The sequence below is a fragment of the Lagenorhynchus albirostris genome, chromosome 7 (genome assembly GCF_949774975.1).
Source record: "Lagenorhynchus albirostris chromosome 7, mLagAlb1.1, whole genome shotgun sequence".
In the NCBI taxonomy this organism is placed as follows: domain Eukaryota; kingdom Metazoa; phylum Chordata; class Mammalia; order Artiodactyla; family Delphinidae; genus Lagenorhynchus; species Lagenorhynchus albirostris.
In genome coordinates, this window is record NC_083101.1 from 47,781,763 (window position 1) to 47,806,645 (window position 24,883).

General features: G+C 38.8%; 1 protein-coding gene across 3 annotated transcripts in view; it reads left to right on the top strand.

Moving 5' to 3' along the window:
- Window positions 1–24,883, top strand: part of CEMIP2 (cell migration inducing hyaluronidase 2) — a 78,307-nt gene that overhangs the window by 3,616 nt on the left and 49,808 nt on the right. For 2 of the 3 annotated variants that reach the window (XM_060154983.1, XM_060154984.1), the window contains 3 exons: window positions 17,647–17,787; window positions 18,393–18,954; window positions 22,547–22,716. In XM_060154983.1, coding sequence (XP_060010966.1) covers window positions 17,733–17,787; window positions 18,393–18,954; window positions 22,547–22,716 — 787 coding nt within the window. In that variant the 5' untranslated portion in view covers window positions 17,647–17,732. Of the gene's footprint in view, window positions 1–12,728; window positions 13,072–17,646; window positions 17,788–18,392; window positions 18,955–22,546; window positions 22,717–24,883 lie in introns of all 3 variants that reach the window. The other variant, XM_060154981.1, reaches the window with a different exon arrangement.

Here is a 24,883-nt window from a genome sequence, read left to right on the forward strand (position 1 = left end):
TCTGCTGTTGAAGAAATGAGTCTATTCAGGTACAAAAGGAAATGAACAATTAGAAAGCCCAATAAGTGTTTGGAGAATTATGCATAGAATGCTTTAAGAACCCAGAGGAGGATCAGATTGGGAATGGGAGGGGGAAGCAATTTAGTGAAAAGTAAAATTTACTAAATCAGACGTAATAGTAGGGACTGAAAACTGGTGTTAGACGTACCATTTTGAAATGTAAAGATTGGAGGACTTGAAGTCAGAATTGAGTTTAAAACAAAGCTCTGACAATTGTTAACCATTTGCTTATTGGGCAGATCCCCACATTCTTCACATATTGTTACTTCATCTGTAAAATAACTTTATGGAATTCTTTGAGGATTAACTTTGATTTAATTTGCTGTGTATATGATAAAGTACCATACAAGCTAATGCTGTTTGGTACTTTCAAAATATGTTCTTTTTAAAAGCTGTAAATAGATAACAGTTTATAACTTAGTCTAATTGGTCTCAGTCACAGATTTCTATTTTATTGGCCCTTTCCTGAGTGTGCTGAATCCCATCTTGAGTGCAAGTCTTCAGCTGTTGTCATATGGTGAGTCTCACTTGTTCAGGCATCTTCATCTCAGCCATAGGAAATCTTTTCATCGCGTTTGGGTTGTGAACGCTAATTAGAAGGATGGGCTGTCTAGTACAGTACATCAATTGAGAGGGGCTTGTCTGGGTCTGTACTGTAATGTCCGTACTCTCCTCCCTCCCTCCCAAGTCAGGCTAGTCCTTCTGTTTGTCTTGATCCTAACAAAATGAATATAGAAAAGGAAAAAGAAAGGACAAGAAAAACTATACATCTGCGTTTTTGAGACCATGAAAATCACCCTTAATAGTTTTCTCCATTTGTATAGAGGTGTAATTTTTCAACTACACTATTAAAGAAAGGCTGTGCTCTCAATAGCAACAGCTGCTGTCTAGGTGAAACTTGAATCTGTAAGCAGTACTTGCTTTAATATACTTGCCTTAATTCTCTGCTTGAAATGGACTTCAGCTCATCTGACATTTTAATAAATTGCCTTTGATAGAAATCCATACTCAGTATTTAAAACTGCCATGTTAAATGTGACTTTTTGGGGGAAGGGTGATATGACTGTAAATCAGTTCGCAGGACAGTTACACATGCTGAATCTTAGTATGCAGTTTGAATGGGCCTCAAAAATAATATTAAAATGAGGAAGTTGAGACCCAGAGAGGCTAACTAATTAGGTAAGGTCATGTAGTAAATTAATGGCTGAGCAGGGACAAGAACCCCTTTGTCCCTAATTTCCAGCCAGCATATTTTTTTCTCCAATATACTCTAATTTGTTACTCTTTGGTTTTGTTAGCAATTTAGTTATTTTAATGTTTTAATAGTGAAATAATTTGCATTCTGGCTTAGAAATCCACTGCGCCCAAGTTTAAGGCAGACACTGTACCTTCTGTTTTGTTTGGGAGAATCTGGATGTGATATGGTGCACAGAGTGGGGTGAAGCTACTTGTAATAAGTTTGTCAGATAAGGAACTAAGTGTAAAAGTAACGTTAACTTTACTTGCATTTTCTATAAATAGTCTACTAATTTAAAATATTGTCGAAGTGCACATTTTTTAAAAGAAGCAAGTTCTTCTAAGTAAGAAACATTACTCAGATTTGTGTTGTGAAACATATGATAAAAGCATATTAGAAATAGGTTTGCATGTTCTTTTGTTTTTCCTGTACTTGTTTTGGGAAGCCTTTAATGCTGGTTGTTAGAAACTATGCCCAGCAAATATTTTGTTACATTCCCAAGATGTACAAGGCACTGTGCAAGTTGCTGTGAATGATACAAAGATGTGTGAGGCATAGGGTCTTTATTAAAATGTCTCTTTACAAAAAGTGAAACAGACTCAAAGCTGTGTATGACTTAAAACTTAGAATTGCTATCTCCCAGCAAATCAGTCCTTTGATCTAGTAGGCAAATCTGCTCTGAAATTGTTATTATTAGACTAACCAGACTTGTAACAAGATATTTATTTTCATTACATGGTGACAAGTGATAAACCTTTCACTTTATTTACTTTATCAGGGCCTCATCTTAGTTTGGACAATAAGTAAAACTTTGGCAACGTTCGATAAGATTTTATATTATGAAAAGTTTGCCTGGGAGAGCTTGTGGCGGTCTTAGCTTTAATGTATTTTAAAGATGACTTTTTTTTTTTTTTTGCGGTACGTGGGCCTCTCACTGTTGGGGCGTCTCCCGTTGCGGTGCACAGGCTCCGGACACGCAGGCTCAGCGGCCGTGGCTCACAGGCCCATGGCATGTGGAATCCGCGGCATGTGGAATCTTCCTGGACCGGGGCACGAACCCGTGTCCCCTGCATCGGCAGGCAGACTCTCAACCACTACACCACCAGGGAAGCCCTAAAAATGACTTTAACATTGCATAGAAGTGCGACTGGAACATTGTTTTTGCCTGAAAAGGTTGCAGTTTAAGACAATCCATATTGAGGAACTGAGAAAAGAATTGTCCTCATTGACTTTGAGTTTGATGTTAGTATCTTAAAACATAATGCATATTCACCACAAACTAGATGTCATGTCTGATTACTAAGTCTCTCCGAAGAGTGAAATTATTATTGACTTGGGGGCTCTTGCCTAATTACTGGCTTGTGCTTGGAGACTGCAAGCCTTCTCTTATCATAATGGTCTCTGCTAATGGTGACTCACTTCCCTTAAGAATGAGTGAGGTTTTTTGTTTGTTTTTTTGTTTTTCAATATACAACGAGGTTGGAAAATTCATTATTAACACTTAAGAGATTGGAAAGATTAAGTTTAGCACAAGGACAAATGCCTGATTCCGGTTACAGAATAAATTAGAAAAATGAGTTATTTTTTTAAAAATTGTGGCTAAAAAACCCCCACATACATACCGTTGTTTTTAATACCACCAGTGCCACCACTATAAAGTCAACGTTGTATGAGGATTTAAAAAATATTATACTTCATTAATGCAAAAGATATGGCTTTAATTGTTCAATAGGTGCTTGGTGATAGCCATTCCCCAGCCATCCAATGCCATATACTCAGACAGATTGAAGTGCTAGTAATGTTGAGAAGCTAGCAATTTGGTAGCAAGTGGGCTGTGTGTGAAGGTATAGGTGAAAAGGCCAAATGAGAGAGAAATCATCTTATCTGCATGATTAATGACATCTTTTGATGGATATTAGTTGCTGTTTGTCCAAGTGCCTGTCCTTACCATATGGCCCCCCTTCACAATATATGGTCAGTTCATGGATAACCTTCCCCGGCTGCCCGGTTACCATGTCGTCTGAACTTGGCTTTAGCCTTAAAGTATTTCTTCTTGCTCCCTGTTTGTGCTTTAGTCCTCATCACTTGAGCTCATTACTCAGCCCCTGTTTACCTGTCCTGCTACTGCTGGCAGTATTCTATCCCTGTTCAGCCATGCAAAGTCCAGCCTCTGCTCTGGTGCTGAGTAATTGCTCGTTCACTGGGGGTCCTGCCTTTTGACTCTCTGGTACCTCTGAATTTGACAAATGTCAAGGAGACCGTGGATGGGGTGTATATGGTCCCTATGGTAGGCCTAGGTTTCACAAGCCCTAGGAGGACAGGGGCTGTGATTTTTTTGTATTTTGGCCAGGAACTCAGGAACTCATCTGCAGGTGACACCTGCCAGCCAGCCTTCTGGAGCATACGAAAGACATCCTGAGTTTGTTGTTTTCTCCCTGTATTGGTTATTGTTGGACAGTGTGTTGTCATTTTTTTTTTGTGGTACGCAGGCCTCTCACTGTTGTGGCCTCTCCCGTTGCGGAGCACAGGCTCCAGACGCTCAGGCTCAGCGGCCATGGCTCACGGGCCCAGCCGCTCCACAGCATGTGGGATCTTCCTGGACCAGGGTACGAACTCATGTCCCCTGCCTCGGCAGGCGGACTCTCAACTACTGTGCCACCGGGGAAGCCCAGTGTGTTGTCATTTTAGGGGCAGAGTTCAGTGGTAGATTTTAGTTCACACATGCAAAGGAAGATATTAGTAGTAGTCTGATGGTATACATTTGGGTAAGTAAGTTTGGGATTTAATAAAATCAGGCTATCACCCCTTTAGACACACCAGTCTAGTGTCTTTGCCTCAACATATATTGTAATTACTTGTTTACCTGTGTCATCGTCTGACACCCACCCCCTCAACGCTAGGCTATGTGCTTCTTGAAGGTGGAGATCATGTATATTTTTTGCATCGCTGGGTCCCAATCATCTAGCAAAATCCTTGTCTCATAAGCAATCCCCAAACCTGAACGCATTCCCTGTTTGGTAAGGCTTTTCTCTTAAATATACTGTATGAAAAATAGACTATGTGTTGTAGGTTAAAAAATATATATACATTTGGATTCTGATCCTGCACCTGCCATTAATGGAAACTTTGCTTTGATGTTAGATTGAGTAGCCTGGATCACTTCAGTCTGGGCATCTCATTATTCATCTGGAATATTTCTTAGTTTGAAAGGCATGTCAAAACATACTTGGTATATGTTTCCTACTGTCATTGCATTTTGATGTCTGTATGTCACTGGATCATAAACTTTTGGTACACCTGTACTGATTTATCAAACACATCTCTGTTGTCTTTTCTTTTTTCCCCACCTTTCAACATTCTACCAACATGACTTTCTTGAATTTTTCTTCTGGAAAAGCATCTTAAAGCTTTGTCCCTGGCGCTCGGCAGAGAATGTAGCCCACAGGCAGCTCTGCCCTTTGCTATGACCTTAATTAAATCAGCCTCCCTCAGGTCAGACTTAGGCTTTGGTTCTTTCTTTCGAAGGCCAGCTGCAAGGCTGATGACATGCCTCCGTCTGCCATTGTGTGCCTCTGCACAGCCATCCGTCACTGTCAGCAGGTTGGGAGTCTCTCTGCTGTGTCCTCCCAGCCAGTGGGGAAAAAGGGCGAAGGGGGATGGTCTAAAGACCCTTGAGAGGGAGGGGAGAAAAAAGAACAGCTTTCAGTAGAAAGAATTAAGGAGAAAAAGGAATCTGAGGAATAATAGTCGGAAGAAAGGAAACAGAAGTGAAGAGCAGAGAACTGGTAGGTAAAATGACCCTCTCCTCTCTCCAATTTTCCAAGTTGAAGAACAATCATGCTCTAGTTTTGCTTATCCTTTAGTTCTTTACTTCTACCCAGAGGCCTATGTACTTTGCTGTTTTTTAAAAATTTTATTTTTGATTGGGCGAGGAATGTGAGATATTGTTCAGTTGTTACCCTTTCTACCCGCCTTGGTCTGTAGATCTGTATTTTTGCCCCTTTTGTTTCTCTTTTGTTTCCCGGGATAATGTTCTGCAGCCTTTTCGCTCTATCAGCCATCTTGGCTTTAGGGTCAAGCATTGCTTTTCATGGACGGATCTGAAAAAAGACAGGATTAATGAGTATATTTGGTGGCAGAAAAATCAGACATCTGCCTCCTGTACCTTGCATAAGTGAGAGGAGTAAAATAATGAATTAAACTATTTCTTAAAGGTCACTTACTTTAAAGTGGGAAAGTGTTCACTGGGTTTACTTTGGGCATTAGATATTATAAATAAAGACTCTGTTTTGATGGACCATATTTTAACAGGAGATTCCAATAGAATTTGCCAAGGATATATACACTTTAGTGAAGTTGTAGCTAATTTGCTAATCTGAAATCCTTAAATACAGACCCATGAGCATATATTGTTTCGTTGTTTTCCAGGAAAGCAAACTCTTAGTATTTATAGTTAATTTTTGTTTTCCAGGGATTTACTGTTTCCTGGCTATAGTTTTCTAGCAAAGAGAGTATAGATTAAATGAAAAGTGAATTTCTAAGCAGGGAAAAAAATGTCTTCTAACTTTAAATAATAATTATTCCAACTCAAATGCTTAGTGGGAAAAAATTTTCTTTCTAGTAAATTTAGTCTTTTTAGGACTATATGTTTGAAATATTCCTTGTGATTTCTCGGTATTGTGGTTTAATAGAGTTAGTGTGTATTGAGAGAGTTATTTCCTTTTGAGGGGGGAGATAATGTGAACAATATACGGTACCAAACTGGAAGTCAGGTGCATATTGGTGTTTATATATAATACTAGGTTAACTTTTGAGTATATCATTCATCATATGTGTCTAAATTGACCAAGTGGCGAAAAGAAGGTGGAAGATTAGCATTAAAGTGTCTCAGTACCTTATCCTTTTACTTCATAGGGAGCTGTTTATGGTTCAAGGTTGGTGCATTCCCCTTCTATTTCTGAACATTGGCCTCAGTGAGATCAGCTTAGTGAAATGAGCAGGAATCAATGCAGGTAAACTAACTCTGCAAAGTGTCTTATTTCTTGGGAATGTGCCAGACAGTTGCAGGGGCTAGTGACTCATTCTGATTTGGAGAGTTGAAGGACAAAGACAGAAGGGCTATGACAAGCGCTGGGTAATAATGGAGAATGTGTGAATGTGACAGTGTGAAGGCACTGTCCTGTTTAGAAGTCTCAGAGTATTCATTTCTTTGCGAGTCTGCTTACACAAAACCAAGCAGATCTCTGAATGAAAGTGAACTTATTTTTTTCCCCACCATCTGTCTATTTTCTCTCAAATAGCTATAGGAATAGACCTAGCATTTATGCTGAATTCCTTTGCAGTCATTGTTGTAGAAAAATGTGTTTTATCTTGTTTGGTCTGGGAATAGAATATGTAATAAAGTATATTCTGCTAAACTATGTATAAGAGAATTCCCCCTCTCCGAAACTCTCTTTGTTTTATCCTTTGCATTTGAAAATCTTTATATGAGAATATTGATCACACTTAAATATTTGACAGTTTGTGAAATTGAAGATCCTAAAAGTCAACTTTGCTAAGTTTGTTTCTTACTGCATAGTTTTGTATGATTGAGTTGTTGAGCTCATTGTTTATCAACTACAGACATAATCTGAATCTAAAACAAAACTAGATGAAACATCCTACCTCCTACTCCCCCTCCCCCACAAAAAAAAACCAAACCTGAAAATCACCTTGATGTTATTCTCTCTTGTCCTTCTCTTAAAAATAGGAGATTGGAAGTTAGAACCATTAATTGAAAGTTCAAGGCCATTAGGAGCTGGTTAAGAATTTTGTTAGGTCGTGATTACTAGTAATTATAAACAAAATTATCATTTGTTTTCATGATAATTCGCGAACACCTCTCTTTCCTGGCATAATTTACTTTTATTTTTGCTGTGACTGAGCATACCAGTCAGTGTGTTACAAAGACCTACTAAAGTCTTAATAAAAGGAAAAGTTTCCTTAGCCAGGTTTTGGCCAGTTGTACTGAAACACTCAGAAAGTAGACTAATTTGTAGAACTGACCTTTAGGTTGGATACTGTTTCAAGAATTATGTCCTTGATCAAAGAAAGATAAACTGGAGGAGATCATGCCAGTTTCTTGAGTGTTCCTACAAGCCTGAATTTTCCATTCAGAAATAAGTTTTTATACCAAGTGTAGGCAGGATTTAAAAGGGCTTAAATAAGTCAAAAGTATTGCATTTTCATTAGGTGTTCAGTATGATGGGGCCAATATGCATGGCATAGCAATGGGCTGTGGGACACCCCTACATTGGGTTGGAGGGGCTGGATGATTTTGCGCTATAGGGCAAGTGTCCTCAACCACTGTGTAAGTGATAAGCACTTGTGGTAGGCAATTGGCCTTCTGTATTTGTAGCTCAGCAGTAGAAAGAAAATGAAAACTCAACCCTTTTAAAGGGTTCTTAGGAGTTTTGAATTAATTGCCACTATCTCTGTATTGAGAAGACTTTACCTTTGATCATAGCATTTATTTGCTGTCAGCATAACAATATAAAGTGGAATGGAACATCTCCTTTTTCCAAAGTACCTACTGCATTTCATAGTGTGTGGTTAAAACTTACAAATATTGTGAAAAGTTGAGCTTGTCTAGATGGTTTGCTGTTCTGTATCTTTAGAATTTCTATTTGCAGTTGTTATTAATAACTTTTAGTCACCCACTAGATTGCATATTAGCATTTTGTAAAAATTAATGCGTTGACTTTTTTGCTTGAAGTAGTAAATGTTCTCCATTTTTCCCAAATTAGGGTAACTAATATAGAAATTAAACAAATTTCCCAGAGCCTCAAGGATGTTGAAAAAGGAGTAAATGGGAAATTCCAGTCTCTGTGTGTGTGTGTGGTGTGTGTGTGTGGTGTGTGTGTGTGTGTGTGTGTGTGTGTGTGTGTGACAGAGAGCGAGAGAGCGAGAGCGAGAGCGAGAGCGAGAGCGAGAGCGAGAGCGAGAGCGAGAGAGAGAGAGAGAGAGAGAGAGAGAGAGAGAGAGAGAGAGCGCGCGCCGCGCGCGCGTGAGAGGAAAACAGTAAGTTCTAAGTTCAGTAAGCACTTACTGAGTTCCTACTGGGTGTAAGTTCCTGTGAGAATACCAAGAAGAGTAAGGTGGTGTCCCTGCTCTCAAGAGGCTTTTGGTCAACTGCAGGAGATGGACACGTACTTACATTAACCGAAACATAAGGCAGACAGCAAGGTGATTCAATAAGAGTTTTAAACAGAGTACAGGGAAGAACAGGCAGGGAACTTATTGTGGAATCCTGAGAAGCCTTCATGGATGAAATAGCACAGTATTTGAAAACTTTATAGGAGACTATCTCAGTTTTCTTAAAATCATGCCCCTTTTTAGTAGGTCAAAAAAACCCAACTATGATCTCCTTTAATGTTGTTGAAATTTCAAAATAAATTACTTTCTGTGATTATTGTAATTTATAATCAAATTAATTAATTGAATACTCTTACCAACTGTAAGCCCCTCCCACAGTTACTGTTTGAGTTTATACACTCTTTTTATCCAAGAGAAGAATTTTATTTAAAATAACCACAAAATTTTAAAGTATTTTTTTGTGTGAGGGCAACTGAGAATTTGACAAAAGTACTAGGTTTTGAACGCTACCCCTTTTTTCAGTATTTGCATATCTTTAAGTTGATATGATTTTTTCATACTTTTAGTCATTTCTTTCATATCTACTTTAAATTTTGCCTAAATTCCTGGTGAAAATTTTTAATTGCGTGATTTTATTTTCAAATTAATTATTACCAAGCCTTTTGGGCTACTAGGTTTTTAATCATCCAGGAAATAAATACTCACAAGATAATTCTTCTAAGGAACATCTAAATACCAAAAATTATGCTCCAAAAGCTTTGTAGAGTGTATTTCCAAATTTGATATGAATGACTTGGGTTATTCCTCATTTTGGATTGTTTGTGTTTAGGGGTTTAGCACAGTCCAAAATAACTCTTAAAATATATCTTAAAATACTGGTGTGTTCCTTCTGTATACTATGTGATTTCCACTAGAAATACAGACCTTTAAAAAATGACAGGTGATATAAACAAATTAACAGTATATTAAGTAAAAACTTCCATCTGTAGTAAAAATTTTAAAATGACACCTAATGCTAACCTTGAATAAAGCTTGAAAGCCAGGGGAAACTCTTCATCCTCTTTCCTCTATTAGGTTTCTCTGTTGTTCTTGGGAACATAAACTAATGTTCAAACTAATGCTACCAGTAGTAACAACCTTATGGACTGAACAGCCTGGGAACCTATCACAGTATTTCATGATATTTCCTTGGTCAATTTCACTCTTCCTTCAAGCAAGTGATTTAAAATTGAATTTAGGACTCTATGTATAATATTGTTTAACTTTTTATACTATTTCATTGACACAAATACTGTTAAAATAAATACTTGGAATAATTAAAAATAAATAAATAATAAAATTGAATTTAGGAATTGCATTTCTTGGGGATGCTGTATATCTTTTATCTTTATCCCCCATAGTCCCTACCACAATTCTCTAATGACAGTAAGAGCTCGCAAGTGCTTATTGAATGAGTGAAATGACAATTTTTCCCCATGAATAATTGAAATCTAGCTAGCAATCAATATATTTTAAAGTAATTGATTTATAATACTACTAAAGCAAGCTCTTAAATGTAAAGTGAAATCCTAAAGCAATGTATTTGTGTCTTATTTAAAAATTGTAATAAATTGTGAGGAAAATCTGCATATTATTATTTTCTTGTAAATTTATTCTAACATAGTTTCAATAATGTGTTACTTAGGAAAATAGTGATTGTATTTGTTGCTTATGTATTTACATGTTTTTCAGTAAAATAGAGCTAATGGACTCATAATATGTAGAAAAAAATATATACAATTTTGCAGAAGGGTCCTGGGGAAAACATACCATGATTACCATTGATTTATTGGTCATGTTCGTTTGTGGCAGACACCATCTGAATTTTCATGTTAGGATACCATTTTGTGAATGTGAAGACAAATATTTTTCCCAGTGGGATGGTGACTTCATTTAGGCTCTCACTGCCTTTTTTTCTGTTGCTTTGGGTACATCTGGAGACATTATCTCCCACAAAAGGGGCCCCCCGGCTGTTAAGTAATAACAACCTTTCTCACCCTGAAACAATAAAGTATCAAGTGATTTCAGCTTCAAACAAAAGATTTCTACTCCCTTTCAGAGGGAATTATAGTCTGATTCCCCTCTCACCCTGGTGAGCCTGGCACTCAAGAGTATCTAGTTTAGTCCTTTCTTCGTTAACAGATGATCATAAAGGGGTCTTTGTCATACTCTCTCATTTGTTCCAGCAGGATGTATCTATTATTTTGGTCGGCTGCTTGACACATACAGCAGTTTCTTCAACAGCACCTTCGATCATGTTGTTCTCCCTTTGTCATAGAGCTTAAGCTTCATCTAAATAATTATTTTTGTTCAGAAATCAAACCCCACAAAGCAAGTGTTTTTGACAGACACACTCTGAGAAAGTTCTTTGCCCCATGTAAAATCAGCATCAATTCCTGATTAGATTCCCTTTCTGTCCCCATTAATTTCCAGGTCATTTGGGTCCTGGGAACACTTATTTGTGGCTTCCTTAATGGCCACATTTTGTGTTTAATGGATTTGCTGTAATTTAGAGTAGTTTGGAAGTACCCTTTTTTGTTGTTTTGGCAGAAGGTGAGTGGGATTAATTATAAGAGTATTGAATGAAGTCAGGTGACTCTGAGATGCTGCAGTTGTTAAGGAAGGGAAGTAATGAACATCATGTTTCTTATTTATTCACAGTTGCTGCAATAAGAACATTAAATGACAGCGCTTCTTTCCCTCCCTCCCTCCCTCCCTCCTTCCATTCTTTCTCTTTTTCTCCCTCCCTACCTTTCTTTCTTTAACTTGGCAAAGTTACAGAGTAAGGTTTCATTCAAAACTTATTCTTTTATTCGAAAACTGGTAAATGCTTACTATAAAGAATATAGAAAGTAAAAAGGACTGCCGTTTTGTGTGTATGTCAGCTTCTCTTAGATAAGAAAGAATCATGTAGAGTCTGGTAAACTTCTGCATGAAGAAGTTCTGAGAATATTAAGGTGCCCTTTCAGACTCAACACAGTTCTTGTTATACCCTTGCAGAATTGATTCTTTGAAATTATTGCCTCTCAATTGTTTTGGAAGACACATGAGTGTAACTGTTAAGAGCCTGAATTCTAGATTCAAAATTCTTGGGTTCAAGTCCTGGTTCTCTGTAAACTAGTGAATCAACTTTTCTAGTCCTCAGTTTTCTCATATGTAAAATGGGGATAATGGCACCTACTCATAGATGTGTCGTGTTAGATGAATACGACAAATTAAATGTATTAGATGAGTTAACACACATAAGGTGTTTAGAACAGGGCCTGGCAGTAAAGTGCTCTATGAATGTTAGCTATTTTTTGAAATCATCTTAACCATAATCTTTGAATGCTACTATTTTTTAAACAAAATTTGAGGATTTAAAGGAATAATATAGAGTTTCTCATTAAATGAATTCACAGTCTGTTAAGTGATAACATGGTTAAAAATAGTTCAGTTGCTTTACAAGGAGATAAATTTTGTGGAAAAGTTAGACACCTAAACATGCATGCTTGCCTCCTGGAACTTGTTAGGGCCACCTTATGGTTCTCATATGACACATGGACTCTTAACTTCAATTTGAAGAGATTTTTACAGTAATGATACTCAAGGTGTGACCACCTGCTTCAGTGTCACCAAGGTACATTTTAAAAATGTGAACTCCAGGGCACTCTTTCCACCAATTGAGCCAGAATCACTGGGGTGGAAAGCCTGGGAATCTACATTTTTAACAAGATTCCCTGGTGATTCTTATGCACAATTGAGAACAGTTGCCACAGAACAGTGGCTCTCAAACTAGATGCTCATTACTGTCACTTGGGGGGCATTTAAAAGATACAGATGCTGGGCTCCTGACTTAATTTTGGGAGTGTGGCACTGGGCATTAACGTTAGTGGCTTATTATAATGTGCAGTGTGGAAGAGCCATGGCATTAGAAGACAATTAGTGGAGGTGATTGTTGACATAGTTTATTATACCAGGATGTAAGCTGACTTGATATTTTCAAAAAGTCATTACAGTGGTTACCAGGGACTGGGGCGAAGTGGGGAATGTTATTGCTTAATGGCTATAGAGTTTCTGTTTGGGATGATGCAAATGTTGTGGAAATGGATGGTTGTAATGGTTGTACAACATTGTGAATGTGCTTAATGCCACTGATTTTACGTTTAAAAATGGTTAAAATGGTAAGCTTCATGTTATGTATATTTTACCACAATACTAAAAAAAAGCCATTACAATTCTCACATTTCTGAGCCTTAATTTTCTTTTCTTTTCACAGTGACAGTATATCATGCATGCCACTAACTCCAGGGGCCACTCCCCTGCTTTCCTGCAACCTCAGAATGGAAACAGCCATCGCTCATCTGGCTATGTTCCAGGGAAGGTTGTCCCACTGCGTCCCCCTCCTCCTCCAAAGAGCCAAGCTTCAGCCAAATTTACCTCTACCAGACCGGAAGCCCGGGCCACCTTTGCTTTCTCATCTGAGGAACAACAAGCCCAGAGAGAAAGCCGAAAGCAGAAGAGGCACAAAAATACTTTCATTTGCTTTGCTATTACTAGTTTTTCATTTTTTGTTGCACTTGCAGTCATTTTAGGAATATCCTCAAAATATGCTCCAGATGGTAAGTGCGTATGTGTGCATGTGTGCATACAGAACCCATTCTAGGAGAAGAAAGAAGGGAAGGAAAGAGTAGAATAAATTCTGAAAAGTCTTTTGTTACTTTAACTTGGCTCTAGCTTACTAATACATAATTAGATAATATGAGGTGTATCTTCTTATGAATGAGAGCAATTGTTAAAGGAATCCACTGGAAATGACAAAATTAAAGGACTGCTCTTCCTTTCCATTTTCCCACTTTGTCCCAGGGTTCAAGACTTTCTTAGAGCATTTCTTTTCAAAATAGTAATTTTAAGAGTCTTTTTTGAAATCCTGTGGTAGCACAATTTCATCTTTTGTGGTAGGTATGATTTTCAGACTGACACAAGTTTTTAGTAATAAAAATTACTAAATGCAGTGATAAAGTATATTTAATTGAAAAATAAGTGAAAGTGATACGTTTTGTGTTCTGCCATTTGAAACCAGTTGAGGAGACAGCTCCAAAAGAGAAGCTTCCAATATTTTTGAGGAACAAGGCATATCCTTAAAGAAGAAGATCCATTAGTAGGTATAAGTTCTGATACACTTGTCTTCATAGTTAAACATCATTTAGGGAGATTTTAATTTCTTAAATGGCCTTTGCTTTTCAAGTTGGTAATATAGCAGTACTTTGAATGATTTTGAAAAGTTTATTGTCAGTCAGCCTCAATATAGTACCAATGAAGAATGACCTCATAATATACCCTATCCGTCTCTCCGAAAATCAAAGGACTCAGCACTGTGGAAAAAGCAGACCAGGCCACTGGATTGGTACCATACTGGTCTGCATTTTCTTTTTATAGTCTGCAACAGATTTTTGTTGAATTAGTGCCTCCTTAAATGGGTATAATGTTTGAGAAGCATTTTACCAGTTATAAGACTTAGAAATATTAGTTTATTTAGTTTTCATGGGTGATTTAGGGGTCTTATAGACTTTAAGGTTTTGGGAGAAGGTAATGTCAATACTTCTAAGAAAATAGACCTAAAGTAAGAGAGATGTTCATTCAACATCTTTGTTGGCCAAGCCAGTAGACCACATAAAGAACTTGCAACATTGCTTTCCATTGCACGTAGCATTGACTTTCTTTCCCCTTTTCTCCAGAGAAATAACCAAATTCACTGCTGTTGATTCATTCTTTCCAAGTAATCTTCAGTAAAGGGATGCTAGATTTTGGAAAATCAGAGCTGAAATCTGTGGCTTTAATTGATGTTTTCATATTCTAGCTAAGACATTGAATTGCTGATGTGGTTCCTTGAATCAACATCGTTTAGTTTCACATTTTGGCAGTGTAAGGGCAGAATATCAGTGGAAAGATGTGGTATGCTGAAATATTTCAGGATCAGCCTCACTGTGGTTATTGCTGTTATGTAACTTTGATAATGCATCCACTGCTCAACAAATGGGTAGCTGAGAAGGTGGAACTAGCTAAGCTAGTTTTTTGATGCTTTCTGCAGACTATATATTTTCTCATTAAGTGTAGTTTACTGGAAAAAAACAGACTGGAATTTTTGGTGATAAAAAATTTCTAATGAAGCATGCTTTCCTGGGGAATAATTATAAACAATTAAGAGGAATTATATAACTATTATAGTAGGCTCTAGATCTTTTGAGACTTAGATTCCTTCTGGATTTCCTTCTGTAGCTGGGTACAGTGCTTGTTACCTGGGGCCTACATTTGCTTATGATATCATGGAGCATTCCAGCTAAATGTTTTATGGGTAGAGAGGGAGGTAGAAGAAAAGCTCAAGAAATCCTCAGTATTAAGTCAGAACGAATTCAAGACGTTTTTTGTTTCTTCGATGGGAATAAAAGTTTAAGGATTATTCTTAGTATAATAGTGATGATCATTGATTTATCAGAATTAAATATCAATGATTATGAAACTCCTAGGAGAAAAACTAATTCCATGAAATAATTGCCAAGGTCTTAACTAGTGGGACTAATTTTAACTGTAGTGGTTATTATCTCCTCAAAGAGAAAGCATGAGCCAACATGAATGCTTAGAAATAGATGCTTGCATTAGTGGTGTGCAAGTTCAAAATGAGGAATCACAATTTTCTTCCTATAAAAAATTATATCTTTGTGATGTACCCAGTGTCTCTACTTTTTCTCATATTATCCCCCAACATATACCTTCCGCCTTCATATGATTTGCAAGCATATCCTGTCCATTCTTATCTTGGCTTAGTTTAAATGTAGGCTGTATCTTGCTATTCTAAATGAGCAACCAAATGGACTTGGATAGTAAGGGGTATTTGCATCACTAGTATTCTTATCTCCCCTTCATGCTCCTCTTATTTAAATACTGTCTACCCTTTGAGGATCTATGTCTAGTGTCATCTGCTCCATTGAAGCTGCCTCGGTTACTCTAGCCCCACCCCTCCTTTCTCTGAGCTCTTTTTCATCTAAAGTAACTACCACATTGTTCAGTATTATTTCATACATGGCGGCTTTTTCTCCCAAGCTAGGTTATATGCTCTGAGGGCTGTGAGCTCATTCTAAATTTTATAAATTATATACTTTATAAATTTTACACTATCTAGTCCAGAGTGGACAAATTGATCCTCAATAACTACCTGGTCATTAGTTGGTCAAAATTGGTGTGATTTTTTTCCCTCTCTTTTCTTCCAAATTATATCAGAAACTAAATGTCTCATGCATTAAACAGCTGTGGCAATGCAAAATACTTTTATGTTTTCATCATCATCTATTCAAGAGGCAAATTCTTTTTTTGTAAACACTCCATTTATTTTTTATTTTATTTTTTAAGATTAATTTATTTATTTTTGGCTGCGTTGGGTCTTTGTTGCTGCATGTGGGCTTTCTCTAGCTGCGGCGAGTGGGGGCTACTCTTCGTTGGGGTGAGCAGGCTTCTCGTTGCGGTGGTTTCTTGTTGCGGTGGTTTCTCGTTGTGGAGCATGGTCTCTAGGCGCGCGGGCTTCAGTAGTTGCAGCACACGAGCTTCAGTAGTTGTGGTGCATGGGCTCAGTAGTTGTGGCTCACAGGCTCTAGAGTGCAGGCTCAGTAGTTGTGGCACACGGGTTTAGTTGCTCCGCGGCATGTGGGATCTTCCTGGACCAGGGCTCAAACCCATGTCCCCTACATTGGCAGGTGGATTCTTAACCACTGTGCCACCAGGGAAGTCCTTTTTTTTTTTTTTTTAACATATCTTACACGTTACTAACATATTATGTACACTATACACATCTGTTTTTTTTTTTTTTGCTGTGCGCGGTCCTCTCACCGCTGTGGTGGCCTCTCCCGTTGTGGAGCACAGGCTCCGGACGCACAAGCTCAGCGGCCATGGCTCACGGGCCCAGCTGCTCCGCGGCATGTGGGATCTTCGCGGACTGGGGCATAGAACCCGTGTCCCCTGCATCGGCAGGCGGACTCAACCACTGCGCCACCAGGGAAGCCCCACATCTGTTTTTTTAAAAAAATATTTATTTATTTATTTCGGCTGTGCCAGGTCTTAGTTGCGTGCGGACTTCTTAAGTTGTGGCATGCATGTGGGATCTAGTTTCCCTACTAGGGATCGAACCCCGTCCTCCTGCATTGGGAGCACGAAGTGTTACCCACTATACCACCAGGGAAGTCCCTCAAGAGGAAAATTATAATTCTAGTAAAGAAACGCTACAAGGAAAGTAAACCTCATTTCTTAAAGGGGAACTTCCATATCACTCAACTTGCTGAGTAATCTAGGGTTTGGCTTCTCTAATCTGCCGCTTCCTCATCTCTGAAAATGAGAAGTCATGTCTTTGGCCATTTGCCTCTTGAAGCTTTGTTGGGAAAGTGTATATGTCTGAAGATAGTGATGTTTATCAGCGGCTGCCTTTGGAATGAAAGAATTGCTATTATCACCTACTTTATGATTCACTGTGCATAGGAAGGAACCTGGGAAGACCTAATATACATATTGGTTAGCAATTTCTATTTTTTATTTATCAGTGTGTTGTGAACATAGTTTCTTTTCTAAAACGGCTTTCTACAGTGGGTCCAAGAACAATTCAGAGTTTTGCCTCTTACTGTTGATTTATTTCCAGAGTATATAGTTCAGGCGAACTCTGTTTTCACCTTGTGGACTCTGACCCAAACTAGTGAATAGCGACTTGGTTTTGTGGTGAAACCTTTCTTTCTTTTTTTTTTTTTTTTTGCGGTACGCGGGCCTCTCACTGTTGCAGCCTCTCCCGCCACGGAGCACAGCCTCCAGACGCGCAGGCCCAGCGGCCATGGCTCAGGGGCCCAGCCGCTCCGCGGCATGTGGGATCTTCCTGGACCAGGACACAAGCCCGTGTCCCCTGCATCGGCAGGCGGACTCTCGACCACTGCGCCACCAGGGAAGCCCTGTGATGAAACCTTTTTTATGCGTTGAGGAAGTAAAGGATTTGACACATCTCTGCTTGGTGGGATGGATGGAACTTCCATCCTTATGGAAGGAAATTAAAATATGTCAGCCCATTACTTGCAGGTTGCAATAAATGATGGTAGTACTTGGATTTGGCTACAGGTATTTTTGCATATTGTTGGTTAATGGGATATCGACGTTGCATTGTTTTATAGAGAATTGCCCAGATCAAAACCCTCGTCTCAGGAACTGGGATCCAGGACAAGATTCTGCAAAACAAGTTGTTATCAAGGAGGGAGATATGTTCCGCCTGACCTCAGATGCCACGGTGAACTCTATAGTCATTAAGGATGGAGGTAAGTAGCAGTCCCTGTCTATGGGAACAGCAAGGTTGCTCTTTACTGCAGGGCAACGTTTGATGTTCTTTATGTAGAAAACTATTCTTAGCTTTTAGGATGTGGTGTCACTCTAACCATGGAGACAGGAAAAGTTCCTAAGGTAGAACAGTAGAATTCAAGAGCTGGAAGGGCCGTAGAAATCACTCAAGTCAAGACCCTTGATTTATAGAAAAGGAAATAGTACCAGAAGGTCATCTCTCATAGCTAAATCTTTGTTAGAACTATGAACAGTGATGAGAGAGTTAATGTGGGTTAACATATGTGAAAATGAGATTCAGATTTGTAGAGTCTTACATATTTTTCTAGAAATGATGTACCTTTAAAGTGAATGGATTGAAATTCATACACATGGCCATCTTTAGGGTGTTGAGATATGAACTCTCCATTTCTTCCTTTAATATGTTTTGAAAACAGGTTCAATTTTCTAAGCAGACTTCTAGTAAATTCTTTTTCCCAACTTAACTGCGGAAGTGCTTTTTTCCCCTCTTAAGATGAAATTGATTTCTCTGTACCTCAGAAAGATGTTTTAGAAGTTGGCTTACTTAGTGTGTTATTCCCTGCAGGACTGCTTGTATTTGGGGACGATAAAGATGGATCCAGAAATATTACTTTGCGGACTCGTTACATCCTGATCAAGGATGGTGGGGCGCTTCATATTGGAGCAGAAAATTGCCGCTATAAATCCAAAGCGACAATTGCCTTGTATGGCAAGTCAGATGAAGGTGAAAGTATGCCAACATTTGGCAAAAAATTTATTGGTGTGGAAGCCGGCGGGACACTGGAATTACATGGGGCACAGAAGGCATCGTGGACGCTGTTGGTGAGAACTCTGAATTCCTCAGGCTTGACCTTTGGCTCCCATGCCTTTGAAAAGGACTTTTCCAGGGGCCTCAATGTGAGGGTCATTGACCAAGACACAGCCAAAATTTTGGAAATCGAGAGGTTTGATACCCACGAATACCACAATGAAAGTAGGCGACTTCAGAAATTCCTGAGAGACCAGGATCCAGGACGGATTGTTGCCATAGCTGTTGGAGATTCAGCAGTCAAAAGCCTCTTACAAGGAACCATACAAATGATCCAGGACCGGCTGGGAAGTAAGCTGATCCAAGGACTGGGCTACAGGTGGGCACACATATCTCTCTACTTTCCTTCCTGCTATGTATTAGCGTCTGTGTCTGTGTGAGAGGAGAGCGGGATGGAGAAGGAAACAAAATACTTCACAGTCTGACTTCAGGGGCCAGAATGGCCACTACCATTTGGATGTCTCGTTGCCTCTTGCTTTGAACTGGAGGACAGAAGACGGTTTACAAAGTTCTTTTCTTGGCTTTGGTTTATGAAGCACTTTGTGAACCTTAGCGTTGGGCTTGTGAAAAATTAAGAACAGAAACGTACTGAAAGCAATCAAGCAGTTTAAGGAGATTGATTTCCTTCTTTTATTATCTCCTGAAGATCATATGAAACTCAGGCTAATTGGAGGTACCTTATGTGTTGAAAGGTTAGGGCCCAATTCTGTGCTAAGGTGGAAAAGTTGTCTGAAAAGATTGAGGAGGGGTGGAACATGCACAATTTTCTTTTTCTTTCTTTTTTTTTTTTTTTTAATCCTTTAATTTGAGTCTGCTTGTTTGATGGGCACAGGCCTCTGGGGCCCTGGCACATGTGAGGAAGCACAAGTTGGAGGGCTACGAGGTTCATCCAGATAGTAGGATTCATCCCTACAGTTTATTCTTGTGTTCTTGTGCCATAGTCTAGTTAATCATGATTTCCTAATGCAGTTCTGGGTTCTGGGGAAGCAGCTGGCTCAACATTTAATTTAAAAAAAAAACAAGTTTTAATTCTGCTTACTGTTCACAATAAAGTCAGGGAATATCTGCAGTGAAAAGTAAGAGGCCTTCAAAACTCCCATGTTGAAATGATCTAGTTATTATTTTTTTCCTTTGATGGTTGGTTGGTCTAGTTATTATTTTTTCTTTGGTCAGTGTTAGAATGGAATATTATCTATAGAAATTGTAGAGAAAGTTAAGAAGACAAAAATTAGTGAAGAAAAAGCATCTGTAATGTTCTTAAAATGCTTTTTACCCACCCAGGGAATACTTAGGGGATTCTAAGCGCCGGGTACCCATAGATGCTTAGCTGAAAGGACACTGTCTCAGAGTCCTCTTTTAATCTGGTGGATAAACAGAGACCTAAGTAGAAGGGGATCATACAGTGAGAAACTTAGTGCAGCTACAGGGTATGATGGGAGTGCAAATAGAAGGAGCCTTGGAGGCTCCCCAAAGGTGAGAAGCCCGAGGGAAGTTTAGGAGTATACTGTGTAGGCTGTAGAGAAGGAGGGCTTAGAGGTAGTTTCTTTTGGGGGGGTGGTGGTGGTGGTGGTTTAATTAAATATTATACATATACAGAAAAGTGCTAAAAACAAGAATATAGAGTTTAATGACTTATCACCATGTGATATCGGGGTAGCGACCACCCAGTTCAAGAAAGAGAACGTTGCCAGTGTCCTGGAAGCCCCCATCCTATCCCATCCTGTTCACTGACCACTCCCTCTGTTCACCAGAGGTAAACCACTCCCCTGGATTTGTGAACACTAAAGTTCAGGTTTGCCTGTCTTTGAACTTCATATAAATGGAAGCAGACCATATGTTATATTTTGTGTCTGGCTTATTTGCTCAACCTCGTTATTGAGTGTCGTTTATGTTGGTGCATGCAGGGTGGCTTATTTTCATCGTTGTTTATTTTCTATTGTATGACTATAGCACAGTGTATTTACTGCTGGACATCTGGGTGGTTGTCCAGTTCGGACCTCTCATAAAATGTGCTTCTCTGAGTGTTCTTTTATCCATCCCTTCATGCTCATGTGCACATATTTCTATAATTTATAGACCTATGAATGGAAGTGTGGTCTGTTTAAAGTCAGACACCTACTTTGTTTCACTATCCAGTAATACCGGAGATTACAACTTTATGTCATTATTGTTCTAGGTTTTGTGTGTTCATTAGCTATGAATATTTTGTTTGACTCTTTTTGGGTTCCTCTCCCTACTGTTTCTAAATTCCCTTTAGAATTTAGAAATACTGCTGCTGATTTGATGGAGGAATCAGAGTTGTGATCCTTTGCCAACATTCCGTTGCACTGACATTATCTCCAGGGTACATAAACATGCCCCTTTGAAGATAATGTTCTGGCACGCTGAAATTTTCCTCAAGTGGAGGAGGGAAGTAGGAGTGTTTTGGAGATAATATCAATAGAATAGAACATTGTTTTATAGTTGCTGAGGCAGTTCTGGTAAATAAAGGAAGCCTCTGATATTCTTCCTCTTCCCTCTCACACAGGAGATAATAAATGGAGACATTCTTCGTTTGATTCTTTCTGCTGTATCAAGGAATATAAATAGAGCTATAAAGCACAGTCGGCCAAAGAGCAGCTAATCCACGCAGGGGTGGGTGTAGAATTTGTAAGGTTGTAGGCATGCTCTGATTAACTTTCATCTGTGAGTATCCAGCCATCTGTCTAGCATAGATTACATTTGGCTTTTTTTTTTTCCTACAGTAGGAAGTTGACATTTTTCTTTTCATGTTTTAAACCAGGAGTCTTAAGGCAAATTTTCTGACTTTTTATCTTTGTTCTTTCTTTCTTTTTTTTTTTTTTTTTTGATTGATTTTGCCACAAGCTTGAGCAAAGTCCCTGGGATGTTTATCACAGTATCACAGAAATAAAATGGTGTTTTTCAAACATACTGCTTTCAACAAATAGATATAAAGCATGTAAAATTTTAAATCTATTGGATGGTGATTCTACAGATTTAATTTAAGAATATTAAGAAACCAATAATCCAGTGGTGCTCAGCCTTGTTTGCATACATGAGATCTTAAAAAAAATCCCACGCCCAGGGCCCACCCTACATGATTTACCTCAGGATCTCTGAAGGCTAGGACACGCCCCCCCCCTGCAATTTGTGCAGTTAAGGTTGATACCTACGGCTCTAACCTCTGACCTGTGACTCAGAGGTTCTCAGTGTGGTTCCTAGACCAGCAGCATCAGCATCACTTGGGAATTTGTCATAAATGCAAATTCTATGGCCCAGCCTCAAACAGTCAGAAGGTGGGGCCCAGCAATCTGATTTAACAAGCCCTCCAGATGATTCTGATGCCTACAAAGTTTGAGAACCACTGTTCTAACTCAGTGGTTCTCCAGTGTGGCTGCACAATCGTGGCATCTGGGGAACTTTAAAAACAGACTAATGCCAGGCCCCACCTGTAGAGATGTTGTTTGCATCAGTGTGGGCTGGGTCTAAGCATGGATATATTCCTAAAGCTCCATGTGATTCTATTATGCAGCTAGATTTGAGAACATAGCAGAGAGGGTAGTGGAAAAGAGAGCAGGTAATAATTTAAAAAGAAATGGGTTTGTGCCCAGAATGATATAGGAATGAAATGGGTATGCATTGAGGAAGGAAGTCAGTGCTTAATTGAAGTCATAGTCATCAGTGTTTCACCTGTTACAGAGCTGGACAAACAAGGATTTAAAATTCAGGTGCATTTTCTTCTGTCAGTTATTTCAGTCAAGTTTGGACTTGCAACCACATATGGAAAAAGAGGTGGAGGGATTGACAAAAATGAAAAAATGAATTAACAGCACCTGTCATAACATCTGTGTTGGGGAATTTGGTCAGTACCATGACAAATAATCAAATGCACCTGCTTATTTTCCTTCTAGGCAAGCTTGGGCTTTGGTTGGTGTCATTGATGGTGGAAGTACTTCTTGCAATGAATCTGTGAGAAACTATGAGAATCATAGTAGTGGAGGAAAGGCTCTTGCCCAAAGAGAATTTTATACTGTGGATGGTCAGAAGTTCTCTGTGACAGCGTATAGTGAATGGATTGAAGGTAGGCGAGTACAGTTTATACTCTTATAAGACATTGGTAAGTATTGTGACAGATTTTTTTTTTAAGTGTATTCAAATGACTGTTTAGATTTCTCAACTGGTTAAAGATGAAACCTATAGTTTCCCTATTGTACGTAATCTTTTAGACTCAAGGGTTTTTTCTGGACTAGAAAATGATCTAGTTTAGGCACCCCCAATTGGACTTTTGTTCTTCATTCTTGAGTCATATGGTGTAGTTAATGGATTTGCTTCCTGGATTTGGTACCCATTGAACCAATCTGGATGTGATCGGGTGAGCTGTCTTAAGTTATGTTCTGTGACAGTGAAATGATCTTGTACTTTAGATTTTCTTGTTATATAGACGTGTCGGCAAATATTACCTTTGAACACATGCTGTATAAACAAATTACTCATTTTCTTAGCAATTTTTCCTTGATAATCCAGCTACTACATTTATCTTATGGACAAATTGGAAAACACAGAAAAATACAGTTAAAATTAATGTTTAACCCTATCATTCAGAGTTAATTAGTACTCTTCAATCTATGTTGCCTCCCCTAGTGTTCATTTTATTTTAACCTGCTTTCCTCTCCTTAAATAATGTATTTGTAAAGTTACCTTAGGTCTTTACATTTTCTTCAGCACATTTTAAAAAATTATAATCCACCTTTCAGAAGAACTATCATGTCTAGCACTGATGCTCTGATTTTTTCTCTTAAGGATGTTCGCTGCAGAATTTCTGTACTTACCGACTTTGCTGCTAGATTTTTTTGGCTCCAGGTAGATAGGCAGCCTTCTGTCTGTGCTTGCCCACCAGCTTTCTTTTCCAACCCAATATTATACCAAAATTAATGTGAAATGAGTCATTAAAAAGTGCTTTATTACATCTGTAATTAGCCAGAAAGGTTTAGTTTAGACTGAGCTTATAACTCTGTTTTGAGCAGCATTGTAGCAAAGTATTCACTGAAATGGATTTTTTGAGACAGAATGCCTGGGTTCATATCCCAGCTCTTTTACTTACTATATGATGATGGGCATGTGACTTTAACTTCCTAACCCTCAGTTTCCTCATCTGAAAAATGGGGATAATAATGGGAACTACCACATAGAGCTGCTGTGAGTATCAAATGTGAAGAATATGAAGTTTTTTAGCACAGTGTATATAGTAAGCACTAAATAAAGGTTAGCTATTTTAACAATAATGCAAACATGACCTGGGTGTATTTTGTGTCCTTGTAATTAAAGAGAGAAAGTCTTTTGCTTTAAAACAGAGTTCCTGGTATGTAACAGGGACTTTCACTTGTTGCATCTAAGCAGCCTTCTGAGTCTGAGGTGAGGAGATGGTTTCTATTATGGATAAGGAAGCTGGAATCATGCCTCAGCTTTCTGCCTGCAAGACTACTGCTCTTTTGACCACGTCATGGTTGCCTCTGGCAAAAAGCATAGGTAGATGAGGAGTATTTCTAAGCAGGAATTTGGACCTGCATGAAGAGTTTAGTGGAACTGCTTCCAGGAAGACTCCAGGCAGAGGATAACACTGACAAACCTTGAGTCAACATTTCCTTTGTGGGAAATTTTGCTTTCATTTCCACATTGCCAATGACTCCTCTCTTCTGGAAGAGGGTACATTCTAGCTATCTACTATAGGATATTGTTTGTGTTCTATGTTCTCAGTGGCTCCTATTTTCTGGAAGAGGTAGAAATTCTTTCCAGGAAGCAAGGAGGATAAAACTTACATCCTTTCATACTTCCTATTCAGTAGTGCTAATAGGAGATATCTCAGGTAGGATTTTCTTCTACAGCCAGAAAAAAGTGAGGAATAATCGAACAATACAGATTTTTTTCCATGTAACCTAGCTTTTTTTTTTTTTTTAAAACAGAAACAAATTCTGATGGTCTTTTAAGCCAAAACTTATTGATCTAGAAATCTTTTTTTTTTTTTTTTTTTGCGGTACCCGGGCCTCTCACTGCTGTGGCCTCTCCCGTTGCGGAGCACAGGCTCCGGACGCGCAGGCTCAGCGGCCATGGCTCACGGGCCCAGCCGCTCCACGGCATGTGGGATCTTCCCAGACCGGGGCACGAACCTGTGTCCCCTGCATCAGCAGGCGGACTCTCAAGCACTGTGCCACCAGGGAAGCCCTAGAAATCTTTTTTTAAAAGCATTATTG